Source organism: Xyrauchen texanus, chromosome 20 (genome assembly GCF_025860055.1).
Source record: "Xyrauchen texanus isolate HMW12.3.18 chromosome 20, RBS_HiC_50CHRs, whole genome shotgun sequence".
In the NCBI taxonomy this organism is placed as follows: Eukaryota; Metazoa; Chordata; class Actinopteri; order Cypriniformes; family Catostomidae; genus Xyrauchen; species Xyrauchen texanus.
Window position 1 is genome coordinate 8,447,870 of NC_068295.1, and position 17,817 is coordinate 8,465,686.

A 17,817-nucleotide genomic window follows, 5' to 3' on the forward strand; every position below is an offset into this window, starting at 1 on the left:
ACATTGTAGAAAAATACTAAGAAGTTCATAGTGACTATGGTTGTCAAGCTCCAATAAATAAATAAACACTTACCATAAAAGAAGTGACCTGCTGTATTTTAAATCTTCTGAAGTCACTATGATAACGTTGTGTAAGAAACAGACCAGAATTTAAGTCTTTATTCACTGATAATATTCTCATCAACCAAAGATCTGAAATCTCATGTACTATTGCTCATATTGAAACAAATGGTACCACATTGCCAGGTTTGATGTAATTGATGCCAAAATGGCATTGATTTGGGCATTTTACTTGTTAGCAAGCATGACACGCTAGAGACTGAAATGCGAATCTCCGGAAATAATGACCAAAATTTCACTCTATTCCTCACACAATGCTATCGAATGGCTTCAGAAGACTCCCGTCATATGAACTACTATTATATTGCTTTTAAGTGTTTTTTAAAGATTAACAGCTATGGTCACTATGAACTGTTGGGTGATAGAAAGAGCTGCATAAAGATTATTCAAATAATTATCCTTGTGTGTTCCCTGTGGGGGGGGGACAGAATGCAACTTTGTTTGAGAGTAAATAAAAGCAGAAATCGTATTTTTGGGTGAAGTATCCCTTCAAAATGTAAGTTCCTCTCAGTGCTTGTCTGTACAGAAACATCAGGTTAGATTAGCTGCAGTAGTGACCTTTTGGTCCAATCAGTGTCTCAGCTTGGGACCTAATGGACAAAAAGAGCAGAGAGGGAGAGATAAGAATCTGTTTCCTCACACTGTGAGCACCCGACCAGCCTCTCTTTGAAGACTCTGCATTCAGTGAACATATTACAGCTGAGATAATAAAATATGCAGGCTCAACCTTCCAGTCACTGAAATAAGGCAGATGCTGAACAGCAGGTAAAGGTGAGGCTGAAGATAATGACCTTTTTTGAGGATTAAGTTACTCAAGTAGTAAAGCTGCCAGCATGTATCAGTTCTTTGAAAATACTTAAGCCATAATTTTTCACACCAGATGTAGAATCTAAAAAATGTAAACACATATTGGTTATTTGCAATTTGAGATTTAAAAATAAACACACCTGATTCTTATCACATCAGCTTTGTTAGTAATTTAGAATCAAGAACCACAAGTTGATTGATCATGGGCTGGTTGCTGTCTGCGTCCATCTGTCTCCAAGTGATTTGCTGAATAGTGTTGCACAGGAAGTGTTTTCAACAGTAAACAAGCCCTAAACTATAGCATGTCTAAAGTTGAGTTGGTTTGTTTGGTCATAGCACCCCAGGTGGTCATTTTAGGAAAAGTAGTTCAAAGGTATGATAACAATATGATAACACGAGAAGTGGACATGCTGCTTTCAAATGTTTCAGTCCCTGACATCAGCCACATTATGCAGAGTTACTGACAAGTTTCTGCTCCCATCAGAAATCTTGGCGGATCACGCGTGTTTAACCTTTGCAAATTGTGTCAGCAGCATGGGAGACCCAGCATCTAGTCCCACGCTGGAACCAGGGAGTATTTGCTTTTGCATAATTAGTGATAATTGCAATTCCATTTTCCATCTAAGATAAAATTTTTACTCCACTGACCGTTAGGTTTAGGGTTGGGGTTTGGGGGTAGAGTTCATAAAATATGCTAAAGACAGCTAAAAACAACTCTCTTTAGAACTAGCTTTTGGTACCCATCTGTGACCATTTCACCTGGAAACTGGAGCTCACAAGTGCACTTACATTCAAAAACACTCAGTATGATGAGTAGATGTACCACTATTTATTACTCAACTTCATTATACATTGTAGCTAATACATAATTGTAACACATAAAGGATGGGCAAGGTGGAGGTGGGAACCCGGTGAACCATCAAAATAATATATAATGAAAACTGGAACTGGATGAAAATGGAAATTAGAACCACTTATTTTCTTATTTGTTATTAGCTAAAATGTACATGAAATGTTGAACTATAAGTGGTGCTAGAAGGCTTGAAGAAAACATTTATCAAAAATGTTTATATAAATTAGAAGATGTTGTGTCGATGTAGTGACACTAGGGGTCGCTCTTGGGAGCCCCAAACACCTCTGATATTTGAGAAAAGGCCAATGAGAAATGGCGAGGGGAATTTGCATGCCACTCCCCCAGACATAGTAGTATAAAAGGAGCTGGCATGCAACCACTCATTCAGATTTGTTCTTCCGAGCCGAGTGGTGTCGATGAAATCCACTGCCGTTCCATTCACCTCTAAAACAAAGTGTTGTATGCTGTTGGATATATGCAGAGAACACCCCTGGGCACTTTGGCAGTTACTCTAAAAGAGTATATACTGAAAGAGGATTTCCTCTTAAAGAGTAAGCACTGACAGTCTTTTTACAGATGCCTTTCCATCTGTGTGTCCATCCTCGATGAGTCGCTATCTCTCCGCCTCTGACTGTCACGATCTTTGCCTCAAGTGTATGGACCGTAGCCACGCTGAGATGTTTGTGGATGGTTCATGCTCTCACTGCAAGAGCATAACCATGGTAACATTGCGGTTGATTTACCAGGGTGAGTTTAATGTCTCATTCGTGTTTCGGGAGCAGGATGAGCTCGTGACCGCAGCATAGGAGAGTGGGCTGGTACAGACGGACACGGAGAACTCGGCTGGGTTCCCACCTTCGGGTGTGGTTGCCCAGTCTGAGGCCGACCCGGAGCTGGCGACCATGCTTACCCTGGGTGCTGCGAGTGTCGGGCTTGAGTGGAACCCTCCACCCTATACTGAGCCCTCGCAGCTTGATTACTGGTTCCTGGGCTCGGAGCTCCGCTCACAGCCACGCCCTGCCCCAGTTCCATTCTTCCCAAAGGTGCATGAGGGATTTTTAGTGCCCGAACCCAGCCTCTGAGTTCCTCCACTATCACTACCCTTGACGGTGGGGTGGCCAGGGGGTTCATGGAGATTCCTCAGGTGGACAAGGCGGTTGAGGACCTGAGACTGCCGTCCAAGGCATGTAGGTCTACATAGTCCCTGATGGCCAAGGCTTATAGTGCCACTTGACAGGCCACCTCCACCCTGCATGCCATGGCCCTCCTGCAAGTTCACCAGGCCAAGGCATTGAAAGAGCTGCACAAGGGTAGTCCTGACCCAGGAATGATTAAGGAGCTTCACTCAGTGACCGACCTAGACCTATGGATCGAAGAAGGTCACAGCTCGGTCTCGCGCAGGCGATGTCCACCTGTGGTGGTCCAGGAGTGCCACCTGGTAGAGATGAGGGATGCCGACAAGTTTCACTTTCTTGACGCACCCATCTCCCAGGCTGACCTGTTCGGCAACACCATCGAGGACATTTCCCAGCAGTTCTCGACAGTGAAGAAGCAGACGGAGGCTATCCAACACATCCTGACCTGGTGTGGTTCAATATCCCGCACCCATCTGCTCATCACCGAGGCCATCTTCCTGCAGCAGCAACACTGACTCAGACCGCCAACCGCTCTGACGTCCCCATCCCACGGTCTGGCACCAAGAACCCCAGTAAGGCCTCGAAGCGCCCCTGAGATGGGTGACCCAGGAGGACCCGAGGAGACCTGCTGTAAGTGGATGTGGTGCTGACTTGCAGGAAGGAGGGATGGGAGGAGAATCTTTTGTTTCCTTTTGTTTTTGATTTTGCCATATGCCCAAGGTGCTGTGGCACCCACACTTTAAAATAAAGAGTAGTTTCCTCACTCCCTGTGTCACACACTCAAAATTTACGGCCGTCGCTGTCACGACTGCCATGCATTGAACATTTGCAGCCGGGACACTGCGAACACTGTTTCCCCGCCTTCGCACACCCAGCTGCTGCACACACACACACCCATACTTAGGCAGTTGTAATGAACCCCGTGGACGCTCAGCCTCCTCCCGTCACTGACCGGTACTATGGTGGGTATGCAGAGCGAGATAAGTGCTTTAGCATTTCTCTCAACACAGCCACGGGTTCGGTATGTGAGGCTCCTTAACGTGGCAGTTCCTGCTCCGGCTTGCCACGAGGCCCCATCCGCAGGTACGTAAAATGTGATTTTCCCATTGGTGCCCCTTACTCAGAGTTTGGACACGTGTGTAGCGAATCAGCTCTATGAAATATTAATAATCAATCATAACTTGTTATAATCGATTATGAATATTTGGATCAGTTAATCGGGTTAACTTGATGTAGCTACATTAACATTACAACCAAATACTTGGTTCATCCCGTGAACACTCAATATTGGTTATTAATTAATTAATTAATAGAAATGTAAATTTCCGGGGCATGGGAAATGTCTTTCTTACTAAGTATTAAGAGCAAGTAGTCAAAATCTATGATTAGTGACTTTAGATATGAGCTTGAGACACAGACAACTTTACATGTGACATGAACAAGACTTTATTAACTAGACTAAACATTTAAACTACTCTAACATACATATACATACATGCATACAGTTTACCAAGGGAAAGAGGGCTGAAGCAGAATACAGGAAGGCAAGAAGTTATAGCATTGTTTGAAGTTCAGCAGATCAACAGCCTGAGCAAACCATCATATTAGTTCTGACACGCCCTTTTTAGAAAGGGGTAAGGATACTTAATGTATCACTTGATGAGACTAAGTTTGATACTTGCATGTCCCATTTGAATTAAACTGTCCTGATGCAATTTGATGAGGCTCCAGTTGATCTTTGATGATGTTGTCTTGATGAGAGAGAACCAGTGAGAGTCAGAGGATCTTGGTGAATTGAAAGACAAGGCCGTAGCCTGGCGCACGCTTGGGAGTCCTTGAGGGCCTTCTAGTTCAGCATCATCTTCATTAGGACTTCTCAGGAAGGCCCAAGAGAGTAAGAGAGCACAAGGCTCAGAGAACCAGAAAGCAAGAGAGGCAGGAAGCAAGAGAGGCTAAGAGAGCAAGAAGAGAGCGAACCAAGAGAGAGAGAAGCAATTTATAACCTTAGGAAACATGTCCCACCTCTCATTGGCTCAACCAATAAGAAGGGTTTGAGTTCCAGGCAGGAATTTGGTTTATGGCTCTTTGTTCTAAGAGGGGTGGTAGCCAATGAAGAAACTAGGAAATATTCTTGTAATACTAATATGTTGTTGTTATCGACATATCATGTACACAGTCATTTTGATCTTCAAAATACCAAGTTATAGAGACCAAATATGCCACACATATGATTTCGGTTAACCATAGTATGCAAAGTCTGAAACATTAACCCATTAGAGTTTGCAAGAGAACATAGACCAAACAACATTTAGGAAAATTATGAGATGGAACATTAGATACATGTTAATACATTTATCACAGGGATATATATAGGATATATAGGATTAAAAGGGGTTCATTTCTCCTTCTCAGTAAGGATTGAGTGAGCTTCAGCAGCCTGAGCATTCCTTTGGGGGGTCGTAAAAGTCCCCTTTCTTTGGGCAGGAGAATGATTCCTTTGTTCCGACCACGGCTCATTTGCATGTTTCTGGCTGGGTTTATGACGGTAAGAGATTTTGGGCTGAATGACTCAAAAGATGGTGAAAACCTAGCAGGATACAATTCTAAGGTGACCTCATATTTATATTCGGCTAGGGCAAGTTGTAAGGTTTAATTTGATATCAAGAAAAATGTATTTGTGACACTTAAAAAATGGTTAAACACTCTCAGGCTATTACATATAAAGCCTCAGAGTTTTCTACGCAAATGAAACAATTCTACTAATTTTGATCTAACACCAAACATACACAGCACACAGGGATTAAAACATTTTTCATTAAAAATAAGCCCCTTTAGGCTTTATGGGAAAGGCACACACATTTTTACGTTCAAAGTTCCACATGGTTTTTCTCATGGTAAGCACGCGGGTGTCACGTGCGGGGGAGGGGGGGCACCACGAGGGAGCACCACGAGGGTTCTCTGTCAACAGTTCTTTTGTACTATCACAGACCATTTCCGTGATCTTACAGGGGTCCTTTGTCCCAAAATAGCTGAGTCCATGATTATCCTTCATTGATTCCTCCAGACGCTACACGTGGCTAGCACTCTCCAACCTGTTGCGCTTGTTGACCAGGATGATTTGACTCGGCTACACGATTGAGTTCACCAGGCACCTGCCCAGGTTCAATTGCATCCGTATGCTCCCTGGCATACTCTGCGCAAGTATGCGTTTCCCCCTGTGAGCCTGCTTGCACAGACTTTGTGCAAAGTTATGGAGGGCAAAGAACAGGTTGTGATGGTAGTGCCGTACTGGCCCACCCAGTCTTTGTTCTCGGAGTACTCACTCCTCACGAAAGCTCCTTCCTGGCGAGTTCCCTTGAGGAAGGACCTCCTTTCTCAGGGACAGGGCACGATTTGGCACCCATGCCCAGGACTCTGGAATCTCCACGTCTGGCCCCTGGATGGGACGTGGAATACCTAAGTGGGTTACCACCGGCGGTAGTAGACACTATCACTCAGGTCAGGGCTCGCTCTACGAGGCAGCTGTATGCCTTGAAGTGGCGTCTGTTCACGAATTGGTTTTCTTCCCGAGGTGAAGACCTCCAGAGATGCGTGGTTGGTGCTTTCCTTCATGCAGGAGAGGTTGGAGGGGTGACTGTCTCCCTCCACCTTGAAGGTGTATTTGGCAGCTCTAGCTGCACACCACAATGCTGTGGAAGGTAAGTCCTTGGGGAAGCACGGTCTGATCATCAGGTTCCTTAGAGGTACTAGGAGGTTGAATCCTCCTAGGCCACGCCTCATTACCTCGCGGGATCTCTCCGTCGTCCAGCTAGTCCTGCGGAGAGCCCGTTTGAGCCTCTGGAGTCAGTTGAGCTAAGGGCCCTCTCATTGAAGACGGCCCTCCTGACTTCGCTCACTTCCATCAAGAGGGTTGGGGACATGCAGGTGTTCTTTGTCGGTGACACATGCATAGAGTTCGGTCCAGCATACTCTCACGTGATCTTTAGACCCCAGCCGGGCTATATGCCCAAGGTTCCCACAACCCCTTTTAGGGACCAGGTGGTGAGCCTGCAAGTGCTGCCCTGGGAGGTGGCAGACCCAGCCTTGCTATACCTATATCTGAGAAAAAGAAGAGAAAATGCCGAAGCGATTGGCACAGCCTGTTCCCATTGTATGTACATATTGTCCCCTCCTTTAAGTGCAAGAGACCATGAGACATTGGGGCATTGGGAAGTTTGCGTAGGGCACGCAGTGACCTGCCTGCACCTGCACCTGCACTGCCGATCCACGTAACACAGTTCAGCTAGTTGTGGCATTTCGTATAGGGACCCCTAAAGTCACTACATTGTCACAACTTCGAGTGAGTGACAGATGGCAAGGGAATGTCTTAGTTACTGTTGGAACCTCCATTCCCTGATGGAGGGAACGAGACATTATGTCCCTCCTGCCACAACACTGAACTACCCGCTGAAATGGCCGTGACTCTGTCTCGGCTCCTCAGCACAAACCTGAATGAGTGGTTGCAAGCCAGCTCCTTTTACACCCATATGTCTGGGGAGTGGCATGCAAATTCCACTAGCAAATTCTCATTGGCCGTTTCTCAAATATCATAGGTGTTTGGGGCTCCCAAGCGTGACCCCTTGTGTCACTACATCGGCACAATCTCGTTCCCTCCATCAGGGAACGGAGGTTACAACAGTAACCAAGACGTTTCTATATCTCTTTATCTGTTTTCTGTAGGAATAAATACTGTACGTATAACCAATGTAAAGTGAGGAAAAGGAAACCATGCATTTACTTATGTATTACACCCTAAAGTCCCTTGAGGTCAACCTATTTATGTTATTGGATTTATTATTTTTAAAAAACATCAGGGATTTAAATTAAACTGCCTCTTCCACAGTCTCTGTTTTTAATATTACACTGTACTTTTTATTGTATTTTATTTTTGGTATTTTCACTGCTCTGCCATACATCACATACAGTGCCAGATTTAATGAGTTCATTTGCTGGCACAGCAGCAGAGGGAATCACAGGGACATCCTTGTGGGCTCAGATCCCCTGGCTCTGTGTATGTGTGTGTGTGTGTGTGTGCGTGCGTGCATGCGTGCTTGTGTGCGTGCATGCATGCGTGCTTGCGTGCGTGCGTGTGTTGTATAATAACATATTGCAGTTCCCTGAACATCAGTTCTTAGTTCTTAGGTGTGTTGTGCTGCATTGCCCTTGTTCTCAACTTGACTCCTGCAGAATTCTTTACTCTCACTCAGAGTGTACCACTGCCGCAGAGACCAGAGAGAGAGGGGGAGAGAGAGAGAGAGAGAGAGAGACAGACTGACTGTCTGTCAGGTTCTCTATCAATACAGAGGTTGAGGGGAAAGGATTATATCAGTTAATCCACTCTGGATGAAATGATATTCCAAATCTTATGATCTAATGCCATCTGATGATTAACAGAAATGTCAGCTCTAATAGTTTATTTTATTGGTAAGAGTGTCTGTCTGGACATTCAGTAAACAATATTGTACATAAGCATGGCTTCGGATTATGAGCTCTGGATGTATTCCTTCTTCTTTTTCCTGGAGTTCACTCATAATGTGAGATGAGATAGAAAAATGTGCTGTGCTTATATATGGGCTGCAGGTTTGCTGTCAGTCCAGTATATTTTTATTTGACCTATCATTCTTGTGTGGTCTTATAGAATCACTTTACTATACAAGCATGTTTATATAGCTCATTGTACACGCCAGTTTTCTGTTGAAATGAACACTAGTGGCACTAAACCAAAATCACACTTATCACAAGGAAAAGAGGAGATTGTAAATTAAAGGTGCTGAAACATTTATGTTTAAAAGTTTCCTACTCCCTGAAAGATATTAATGAAATAAGTGTCGTGAGATATCTTACTGGTCTCTGTGACAGCTCTAGACTCTGTAAACAGCAATCAAAAATGTGTCTGCAGGCTGCAGTTTCTGATGCTTTCTGCCTGTCATTTTGCATGTTCTCATAGTTGAAGTGAATTATTGGGGCTTCATGCCATGTTGCTCATAACAGTTGCCAGTTGAGGGTGATATTTTGATGCTGTTGTTGTTGACAACCGCTTCTGCTAAATGTCAGTCTCAATAAAGTTAATTTGGTATCTTTGGAGTGCAGGGTTTTGGTAAGAGGGGGCGTGGCTAATCCAACGGCTCAGCTTCTTTAATAAACACTTTTCACCCTGTTCCTCACACAATTCTATTTTATGACATCAAAACACTTTTACTAAAGAGCATGACTTACGGTGAAACATTTGAACATTTGCATTACATAACCAACTACATTTATGAGTTTGTTCAAATGCTATTAAATTGCACTTTAGCTCCACTAGGGATTTAATGGTTTCACTGTATACCTTGGTTTTAAAACAGACAGTTTTCATCTTCTTATTCACGGTATTGCATGAATGTAAATTCTTGTTTGTTTTTTTGAACATCAAAATCAGTTCAATATGTTTTAATGTTTCAAATAACTCCATAAATAAAAAAATAATAATTCCTCAAAAGATGGAAAAACTAAATTTGGCAACTTAATTCGTGAAGAGGTGTAACATGAAGTCATGTCAGAAAGACATTAAAGCCTGAGTGGCTTTTTAGCTTTTTTAGCTTAAAAACTAGCAGATTCCAGGTTTTAAGCTTGGTCAGCTTTATCATCAGAGCTGCATGCCTTCCCAAACCCCATTGCATCATCCCTTAGCACTGTTTACATAAGGCCAGGTCTGAATTTTCAGAGCTGTCATAGTTAATCTCCTCATACGCTTTCATTTATAACCTTTTTTTATGGCAAGTGACAGTCATGCAAATTCAACCACAGCAACAATGCAGAAGACTCTCTGCACCAGAAACTGCACACATAAGCATCTAAAGAGTAAAATTAATTTAAAGGACACCATTGCTGGTAATTTACTAAAGTTAAATGACTATTGATTTAGTACACTTTGCCTAATGGCTTTATCGATGCATGAATTAATTTAATAACACTGCAGTTTTGTGCAATTAATTTAAGACAGAGGTATATTTCTGGCAATGTAGGCAGTGCCTCCTATAAAAATTTATGGGAAACTAATTGACAGCACTAAAATAAAGCAAACAAATATTATGAAATATGATATGAAATAGCATATAAAGCACTCTTTTTTTCTAAAGTAACACTGTCCAACAGTGACACCAGCGTGTAAAGTTTCAGAAGGCAGTGTCTCTTTTGTCTCCCTTGAGCATATTGCACTGAAGTTATTGAGTCCTAAAGCATGGTGTGAATGTGAAGATGGTAAAAAAAAAGTTTTAAAAAGTCTTGTAGTTAGACTTAGCGCTATGATTAGCTGACTTCTGTTTCAAGATTGGGAGATTATGTGAGATTGTCCGCCCATGTTACAACTGGTATGCAAATTAGCATAGAAGGGTCAAATTGGTGGAAATGGATGGAATAATTACTACAGAGTATAAACAACTCACCCACTCACCAAATCAACACTTTTGGTAACATTAATTTGGAAATTAACTTGAAATTTCACAAAATGAATTGCCTCTTAATTTCAGAAGTCCACTACTACTAGTCCACTCACTACTTGAAGTCCAGGATGAGTACTATCTTTGAGATATCTTTGTTTAACTGGACACATTAAGCTTCATGACAAGAGTGGCATTTTAGCATAAATGTAAGCTTCTTTATCGAGCTTCAAGCTGCAAAAAAATTTAAAATAACATTATCAAATATGCAAAACAATGTCCTACTCCCTTAAAGACATTAATTAAATAAGTGTCTTAAGATATCACACCAGCCTCTGTGACAGTTGTAGACTTGGTAAACAGCAAACAAAAATGTGCAAACATTGATTCTTTCCACACGTCAGTCATTTTGCTAGTTCTGTGTTGTATTTGAAGAGGAGGATATGATTCATAATGTTTGTCTGTTGAGAGTGCTATTGTACCACTGTTGAATTTGACAGCCTCAGGAACAAACAGCTACTCAAAATTATCCTTACACCTCACACCGCATCTGGCTATATTGCATCTTGCTATCTGGCTACAAACACGTTAGCCTTCCTGGATCAGATGACAACATCGTAAATGCTGTAGCATCATGGAATGCTAAACGAATCAGATTGGGTTCAGATTGCTCCAACCAGTGGTGATAGTCCTGCATATTTGGGCAGAGAGTCATGTGATCAATCACTCTAATTACAAATGGTCACTAGGAGATGGTACCAATTACATGACAGACTCAATGATGACTCAAATGACACAGAATGAAACTCAAAAACTCTCTTTACTAAAATCAAGTCTGCATGCTATGCAAACCTTTAGTCATTGTTGTGTTTGCATGTGTAATTAGTTTGTATGTACAATTATTATGTTTTATTTGTTTGAAGAGGCTTGTTTTTCAGAGCTACCTTATTTACACCCTGAGGTATATAATGTTAAATCAGAAAAACAAGACAAAAAGGTCATTTTTGGCTCACGTATTTTGTGATTTTTCTGCAGTTTCTCTGGCTGAGAGTTTCATAATTTTCATCAGTTTTGTTTTTAGTTTTTTGTTTAGTTAGAAGCCTTTAATTTTAGGTATTCAGGCTGAAACGGGAATTATTTAAAAACACCCCTCAGCGCTTAAAGGGTTAAAACAACAGCCAATAGCATATTCTGTCACAATCTTTGTGATTTGTCTAAAGTTTATGTATTCATTTTCTTTTCTTTTAAATTTTTATTTTTTGCACTGTAAAGGGAAATCTCATTTGGCCATCGTACAAAGAGTGAATAATGAGGGAGAAGGAGATCCTTTCTATGAGATCATGGGCATTGTCACGCTTGAGGATGTCATCGAGGAGATCATCAAGTCTGAGATTGTGGATGAAACTGACCTTTACAGTAAGTGTCTACTTGTGTCTCTATAATAACTTTCCTTTGAGCATTCAAGTGTAAGATGAACATTCAAAAACTGTAACATTCATTTTCTATTGGTGAGCTGTGTAAATTCTCTTTTAATATCTTTTTCTGAGGTTTGGGACTTTTTAAAGTCTTGGCAGACTAGGCTCATTCTTTGTCAGCCAAACACAGCCCAATATTGCATTAAAAGAGAAATATTGAATCTGCACACCCATTTCAAAGCATTGGACTGAATAAAAAAATCTGCCCTGCTCCCTGCTGCTTCCTCATGCATAGTCAATCAGAGATAATAATGTGACCCCATTGCAAATAATTACCACAATAATTGGATTGTAGAACTCTTGAATTTGCAGTTACGTATCTGCAATTATCAACCCACATTTAGTCTTCTTAATTAATAAAATATTGTCACACTTTTTACTCCTGTGAATATTTCTCAGGGTAGGTTTATTTATCAATTTCTGTACATTCACTTACCAAAGTTTTGATGGGTTATGCCCTTCTGTTTCATTTTTCTCTTTTTGGTACAAAAAATATCTCAAAGAGTGCTCAAAATAGAATGACTCTAAACCCTATGATAGAATGGTTTTATACAAGCATGTGTAGGTTTAATTATCCTCTATTCAATTAGATTTAGCAAATTGTGGTAGAGTCAAAGAATGGAAAAGCCCATAATGCATTTGCAGTGAAGGGTCTACACTGTTCTCTCATTACATTGTATGTTGTGTTAGCTGATAACCGTACGAAGAGGAGAGTGTCTCACCATGAGAGGAAGCTGCAAGATTTCTCCATATTTAAACTGTCCGAGAGTGAAATGAAGGTCAAAGTTTCACCACAGCTCCTGCTCGCAACACATCGCTTTCTGGCTACAGGTACTCTAAATTCACAGTTGGATTATGGGAGAGTAATGTAATGTAATCTGTAATGTATTACAACTCTGTTACCACCTAGTCGGCAATTTCCCAAAAAGGATCAATTCAGACTGTAATTTTAAAGACCCTGTGAACATCCAAATTAGATTTTTGTGGCTTGCAGTCCATGTTGTTTAGTTCTGAGGCCATCTACTGTATATGCTAGTGTACTTCTAAAAGTTGACAAAATAGTTATTAGCATATACAGTATATATATATATATATATATATATATATATATATATATATATATATATATATATATATATATATATATAATTTTAAACACATTTAAATCAAAGGAATATTCCGGGTTCAGTACAAGTTAAGCTCAGTCGACAGCATTTGTCGCTTAATATTGATTAACACAAAAATGTATTTTGACTTGCCCCTCATTTTCTTTAAAAAAAGCTAAAATCTGTGTTTCAGTGAGACACTTACAATGGAAGTGAATGGGGCCAATACGTAATACTCACTATTTCAAAAGTATAGCCACAATGCAAAAACAATTCGTGTTAACAGGTTTTAGTTTGATAAAATCGCTTACTAACCTAATCAGTGTAAAGTTATAGACAATTTTACAACTTTGTTGCCATGACAATGTAATGTCAACAAACTCTAAAACAGCTGAACAGCTCAAATAATACAGAAGAAGTTTTAACAGAAGATTAATGTAAGTGCTTTAATAAAATTATAAGCTTCACGTTTCTGCCTTGAAACCCTCCAAAAATTGGCCCCATTCACTTCCACTGTAAATTCCTCACTGTTACCTTGATTTTTGCTCCTTTTTTTGTTTTAAGAAAAGGATGGAAAAGTTGAAATCATTTTTCACAATGCCACAAATGCTGTCAATTGAGCTTAATTTGTTTTAAACCTAGAAAATTCCTTGCCTGCGAGAAAAATGGACCAACAAGACTGATGACTAATCTTGCACTAATAGCTACATTATTTGATGTATATTAAAATAATTAAATCTTAATATTAAAATGCTATCTAGAATGTAAATGTCCCTTTCCCTAATGCCACCTGACCCCGACGAGCAGCAAATCCTGGTCCATAGCTGTGATGTTAACTAACCTAATAACTATTTTAGGGGATGAGCACTTCGATATGCCCCAACTTCCCATTTCAAAAACAGGAAAGAAAACCACACTCATCAAACAATTTCAAGGGGTTTTTAAGTTTCAGAAATTGGAAAGTGTATTTTAGTGGATCTTCGTTCTTGTCTACTTTTGGAACCCATACATAAATCAATGATAAATGACTCATTCTCAGTATCATTACTGTCTTATTTTGTCTCAATTTCCTTTCTGTTGGTAGAAGTAGAGCCTTTTAAATCAACGCACCTCTCAGAGAAGATCCTATTGCGATTAATCAAGCACCCGAGTGTGTTGCAGGAACTGAAGTTTGATGAGAAAAACAAACGTTCACCAAAGCACTACCTCTTCCAGCGCAACAAGCCAGTGGATTATTTCATCCTCATATTGCAGGTTAAGTGCACTAGTGCAGAGTTCCATTTCTACAAGCTTTAACATATAAAAAGTGATGGATTTTAAAAGAAGTAAAGATAAGTATGTATAGTGGGGTCCACAAGTTTGAGATCACATTGAAAATCTGGGATTTTTTTTTTTTCATTATAAAAAAGTTAGGACATAAACGGGGATGAAACATTTAATATTCTGTGATATTTCAAGGTCACTAATCAAATTGAAACAAATATATGCCATCCCATGCTAACCATTTTAAAATGCATTTGTAAATCTCTTCCTGTCTGCAGGGTCGAGTGGAGGTAGAGATTAGTAAAGAGGGACTAAAGTTTGAAAATGGTCCCTTCACATACTATGGCTTACCTGCTATCATGACCATCTTACCAACAGGTTTGTGCACTGACTTCATGTTGTCTTAAATTCATCACTGTGGTTGAACATGCGGTCTCATTTAACAAATAAACGTGCTTTTCCATGGTATTATTGCAGTAAAATATAATGAGCAATTAAGAACTGTGAGAGACGTTGAGCACTCAGAGTACACGTGACCCCTCTGGCATTGCTCTCCAGAGATAATTAAGATAGAAAACCTAACTAGAGCTGCTATGTAAATCTTAGGAGAGCAGACTCGTGTAATTAAAGCAAGGAAATAAAATCTTGTCTGCCCACTCAGGCAAAATGGCACGTTCTTATATAAGGATAAGGATCTCATAAGCTTAGAATCATGAAAATACAACTTCAGTGATGGGGCCTTTAGCCCTTGTTGAAGAGATTAATTCAGAACGAATGTGTTAAATCTAAGCTAAGGGTTTGTGTCACAGCCTGTCTCTCTGGTGAGGTTTTTCTCTCAGTGATGTAGACTCACACATCAGACACACAAAGCAAAGCCACAAACACACACACCGACACACACTGTGCAAGAACTTGGCCTCTTTAAATGAGATATGACATCTACATGGGCAAATAAAATAAAGCTGCAAAGAGATCCTGTGTAGCTCAGAATGCGTTTTCTGCTCTCACAAACACATTGTCAGTTTTAAACAGACACTGAATGGATTTTCTAAATTTTTTATTTAATAAATCCTATCAAGATGTGTCAATTTGACAACGTTTTTGAATATGTAATAAGTGTATTTTTCTCTTAATTAACAACAAATAGATAAAGATTCCTATAGCTCAACTCAAAGAGCATGTCACTAATGACGCCAAGGTCATGGGTTTGATTCCCAAGGATCTCGCATTGGTAAAACGTAAAGCTTGAATGCACTGTGCATTGTGTTTCATAAAAGTGTCTACCAAATGTTACTGAAAAGACCAGCAAAGACCATCCAAACATGCATGACAATGGCAACATTTTTGCAAACCATTATTACGTGCTTCATTGCACATTTGGCTACAGTTTCCCAGTGAAATGTCCAGTGAAGGGCACCAAAAGCAAGTGATATGATGTTGTAATCAGTCAAGGTTTTTAAGGTGAATGTTAGATGGATGTTTTAATGAGTAAAATGTACCTCACTAATCCAAAATTTTAACTTAAACCTAACCAATAGTGTTCAAAAAGATAAATGAGAGGTGAACAAAACAGACATCCTTACCCTTAACCAACACCTAAACATAACCAATAGTGCTTTATGTACATTTGAAAAGCACAATTACTGAAGCAACCACATCATTTCGAGTTGCTACTATAACATTTTCACATCCTTGGCTGGGCCCGAGGCTCAGTCTTCCAAGTCCAAAGTCCAACACTCTATCAAGCGAGCTACCGCAGAAGTTAATCACATTGGAATAAGTGTGTAAATGTAGATTGGTCTGAAATAAAAGTGCTAAAATGAGTCGTTTTTTAAAGTATAAGTGTTTTGATATCATAACATAGAAGCTTGTGAGTATTAAAGTCTGAAATAAGTGTATATAACACACAGTTGTTGTGGTGCCTCTATTGTAAATTTCACCAGGAAACTGCAGCAAAACTTGGTTTGCAAAAATGTAGTTAAATTAACATTCATTCTATTAGATTATATTGCATATAGTAGTTAATTCTGGTTCAGCGTTGGTTTAGATAATTTAATTGTTTACCAGCAAAACGTGGTTAGGCTGGTGAAGTTGGTCAACCAGAAATGTCTATTTAGTGAAGTCTGGTCAGGAAACCAGCATCTCATGCAAGGGACCAGCATCCAAAGCACAAAATATGCTTGTGACCAGGCAGTTATTCTGGTCTTTTCAGCAGTGAATCATAACAGCAAGAATCAACTGAATCACTTTTAATGGTCTGATGAAGTCCACAGATCACCATCAAGGAGCAGTGGTTTAAATAATTCGGATACTACGATCCATGGCGGCAGCCTGGGTCAACTGAGTATAAGTGGTGGACCGTATTTACCAGACTACACAATACGTCAGCTCACCGATCTACAGATCATTAAGGTAATTGCTGACTATCCTGATTATTATATATTTTGAAATGCAATGTTAAAACATTGGGTAAAACTCAACATTACTCCAATTATGTGTCTTGTTATCTTATAGAAATTATTCCAATATGCAAATTTATGTGCACATTGGTATGGACCTTGCAATACAGTGACTTTTAGTTGCTGAAGTATTGAGTACATTTGTACTTCTTGCAAGTCGCAATACCCTTGCAAGTAGAAATTTGGTTTTGAAAATGGCCAAAAAGTTATTCTACACACTCTAAGAACACTTCAGTCTCTTCAGACTAAGGCTATTTCATGCAAGTCTTGAAAGAAATCATCAAAACCAGATCTAACCAGGATAAATAGGAAAGTGGACATCCAGATGCTCAACCACAAGAGTCTCTATTTTGAGAAACAAACCTTCACAGGTCCTAAACTGGCAGCTTCAATGAATAGAACATGCAAACACCAGGTTCATCTGCAACAGTGAAGAGAAGACACTAGAATGTTGGCATTTTAGGCAGGCCATGTAACCATAACCATGTAACCATGACATAAAACTATTTATACCATGAAATAATATGTTACTCATTCATGTTTCCTTCTAGATCACTCGTAACCATTATCAGAATGCCCTGACAGCGACACGCATGGACAGCTCTCCTCAATCGCCTGACTCAGACACCCATGTGCCCGGGGAGAGAATGACCATCCCAGAGACACGTTCTAACAGCATCGCCCTTCCCCTGACAGAACGACGGCCCTGTCTGACCCGTTTCCACCAGCACAGTCACCTCTACAGACAGCCAGACAGCACCACAACACTTAACAAGAGAAACCGCATTGTTCGTGAGTGCATTTGTTTTTCTTTAATAGTCTCAAACAGCTCTCTACTTTCTCAGGTTGAGTTGGTCATTAATCATGCAACAAATAAATATTAAAGCCATTTGTTAAATATGGCATAAAAGTCAATTTCATATGGAGCTAGCTGACAGACAGAGGGATCTTGCAGATGATTTATAAGACAGATTATAAGACAGATAATCTCCAAAGATATTTTATGACAGTTTGTGATGGCAGCGATTGCATTACCATGGTCTAAAGCAAGTGTTTGAGGAACAGTGAAAGTTAAAGTGTTGTTTTATGATGATTGTATGTATCCATATATATCCAAAACATATCAGTTGTAGATGTCTTA

At 40.2% G+C, this 17,817-nt stretch overlaps 1 protein-coding gene across 1 annotated transcript in view; it reads left to right on the forward strand.

The window, feature by feature from the left end:
- LOC127660937 (metal transporter CNNM1-like) overlaps window positions 1-17,817 on the forward strand; it is a 31,483-nt gene that overhangs the window by 3,601 nt on the left and 10,065 nt on the right. Inside the window, exons 2-7 of the mRNA XM_052151430.1 lie at window positions 11,646-11,789; window positions 12,539-12,679; window positions 14,039-14,208; window positions 14,496-14,595; window positions 16,484-16,629; window positions 17,228-17,468. Of these exons, the coding sequence (XP_052007390.1) occupies window positions 11,646-11,789; window positions 12,539-12,679; window positions 14,039-14,208; window positions 14,496-14,595; window positions 16,484-16,629; window positions 17,228-17,468 (942 nt within the window). The remainder of the gene's footprint in view (window positions 1-11,645; window positions 11,790-12,538; window positions 12,680-14,038; window positions 14,209-14,495; window positions 14,596-16,483; window positions 16,630-17,227; window positions 17,469-17,817) is intronic.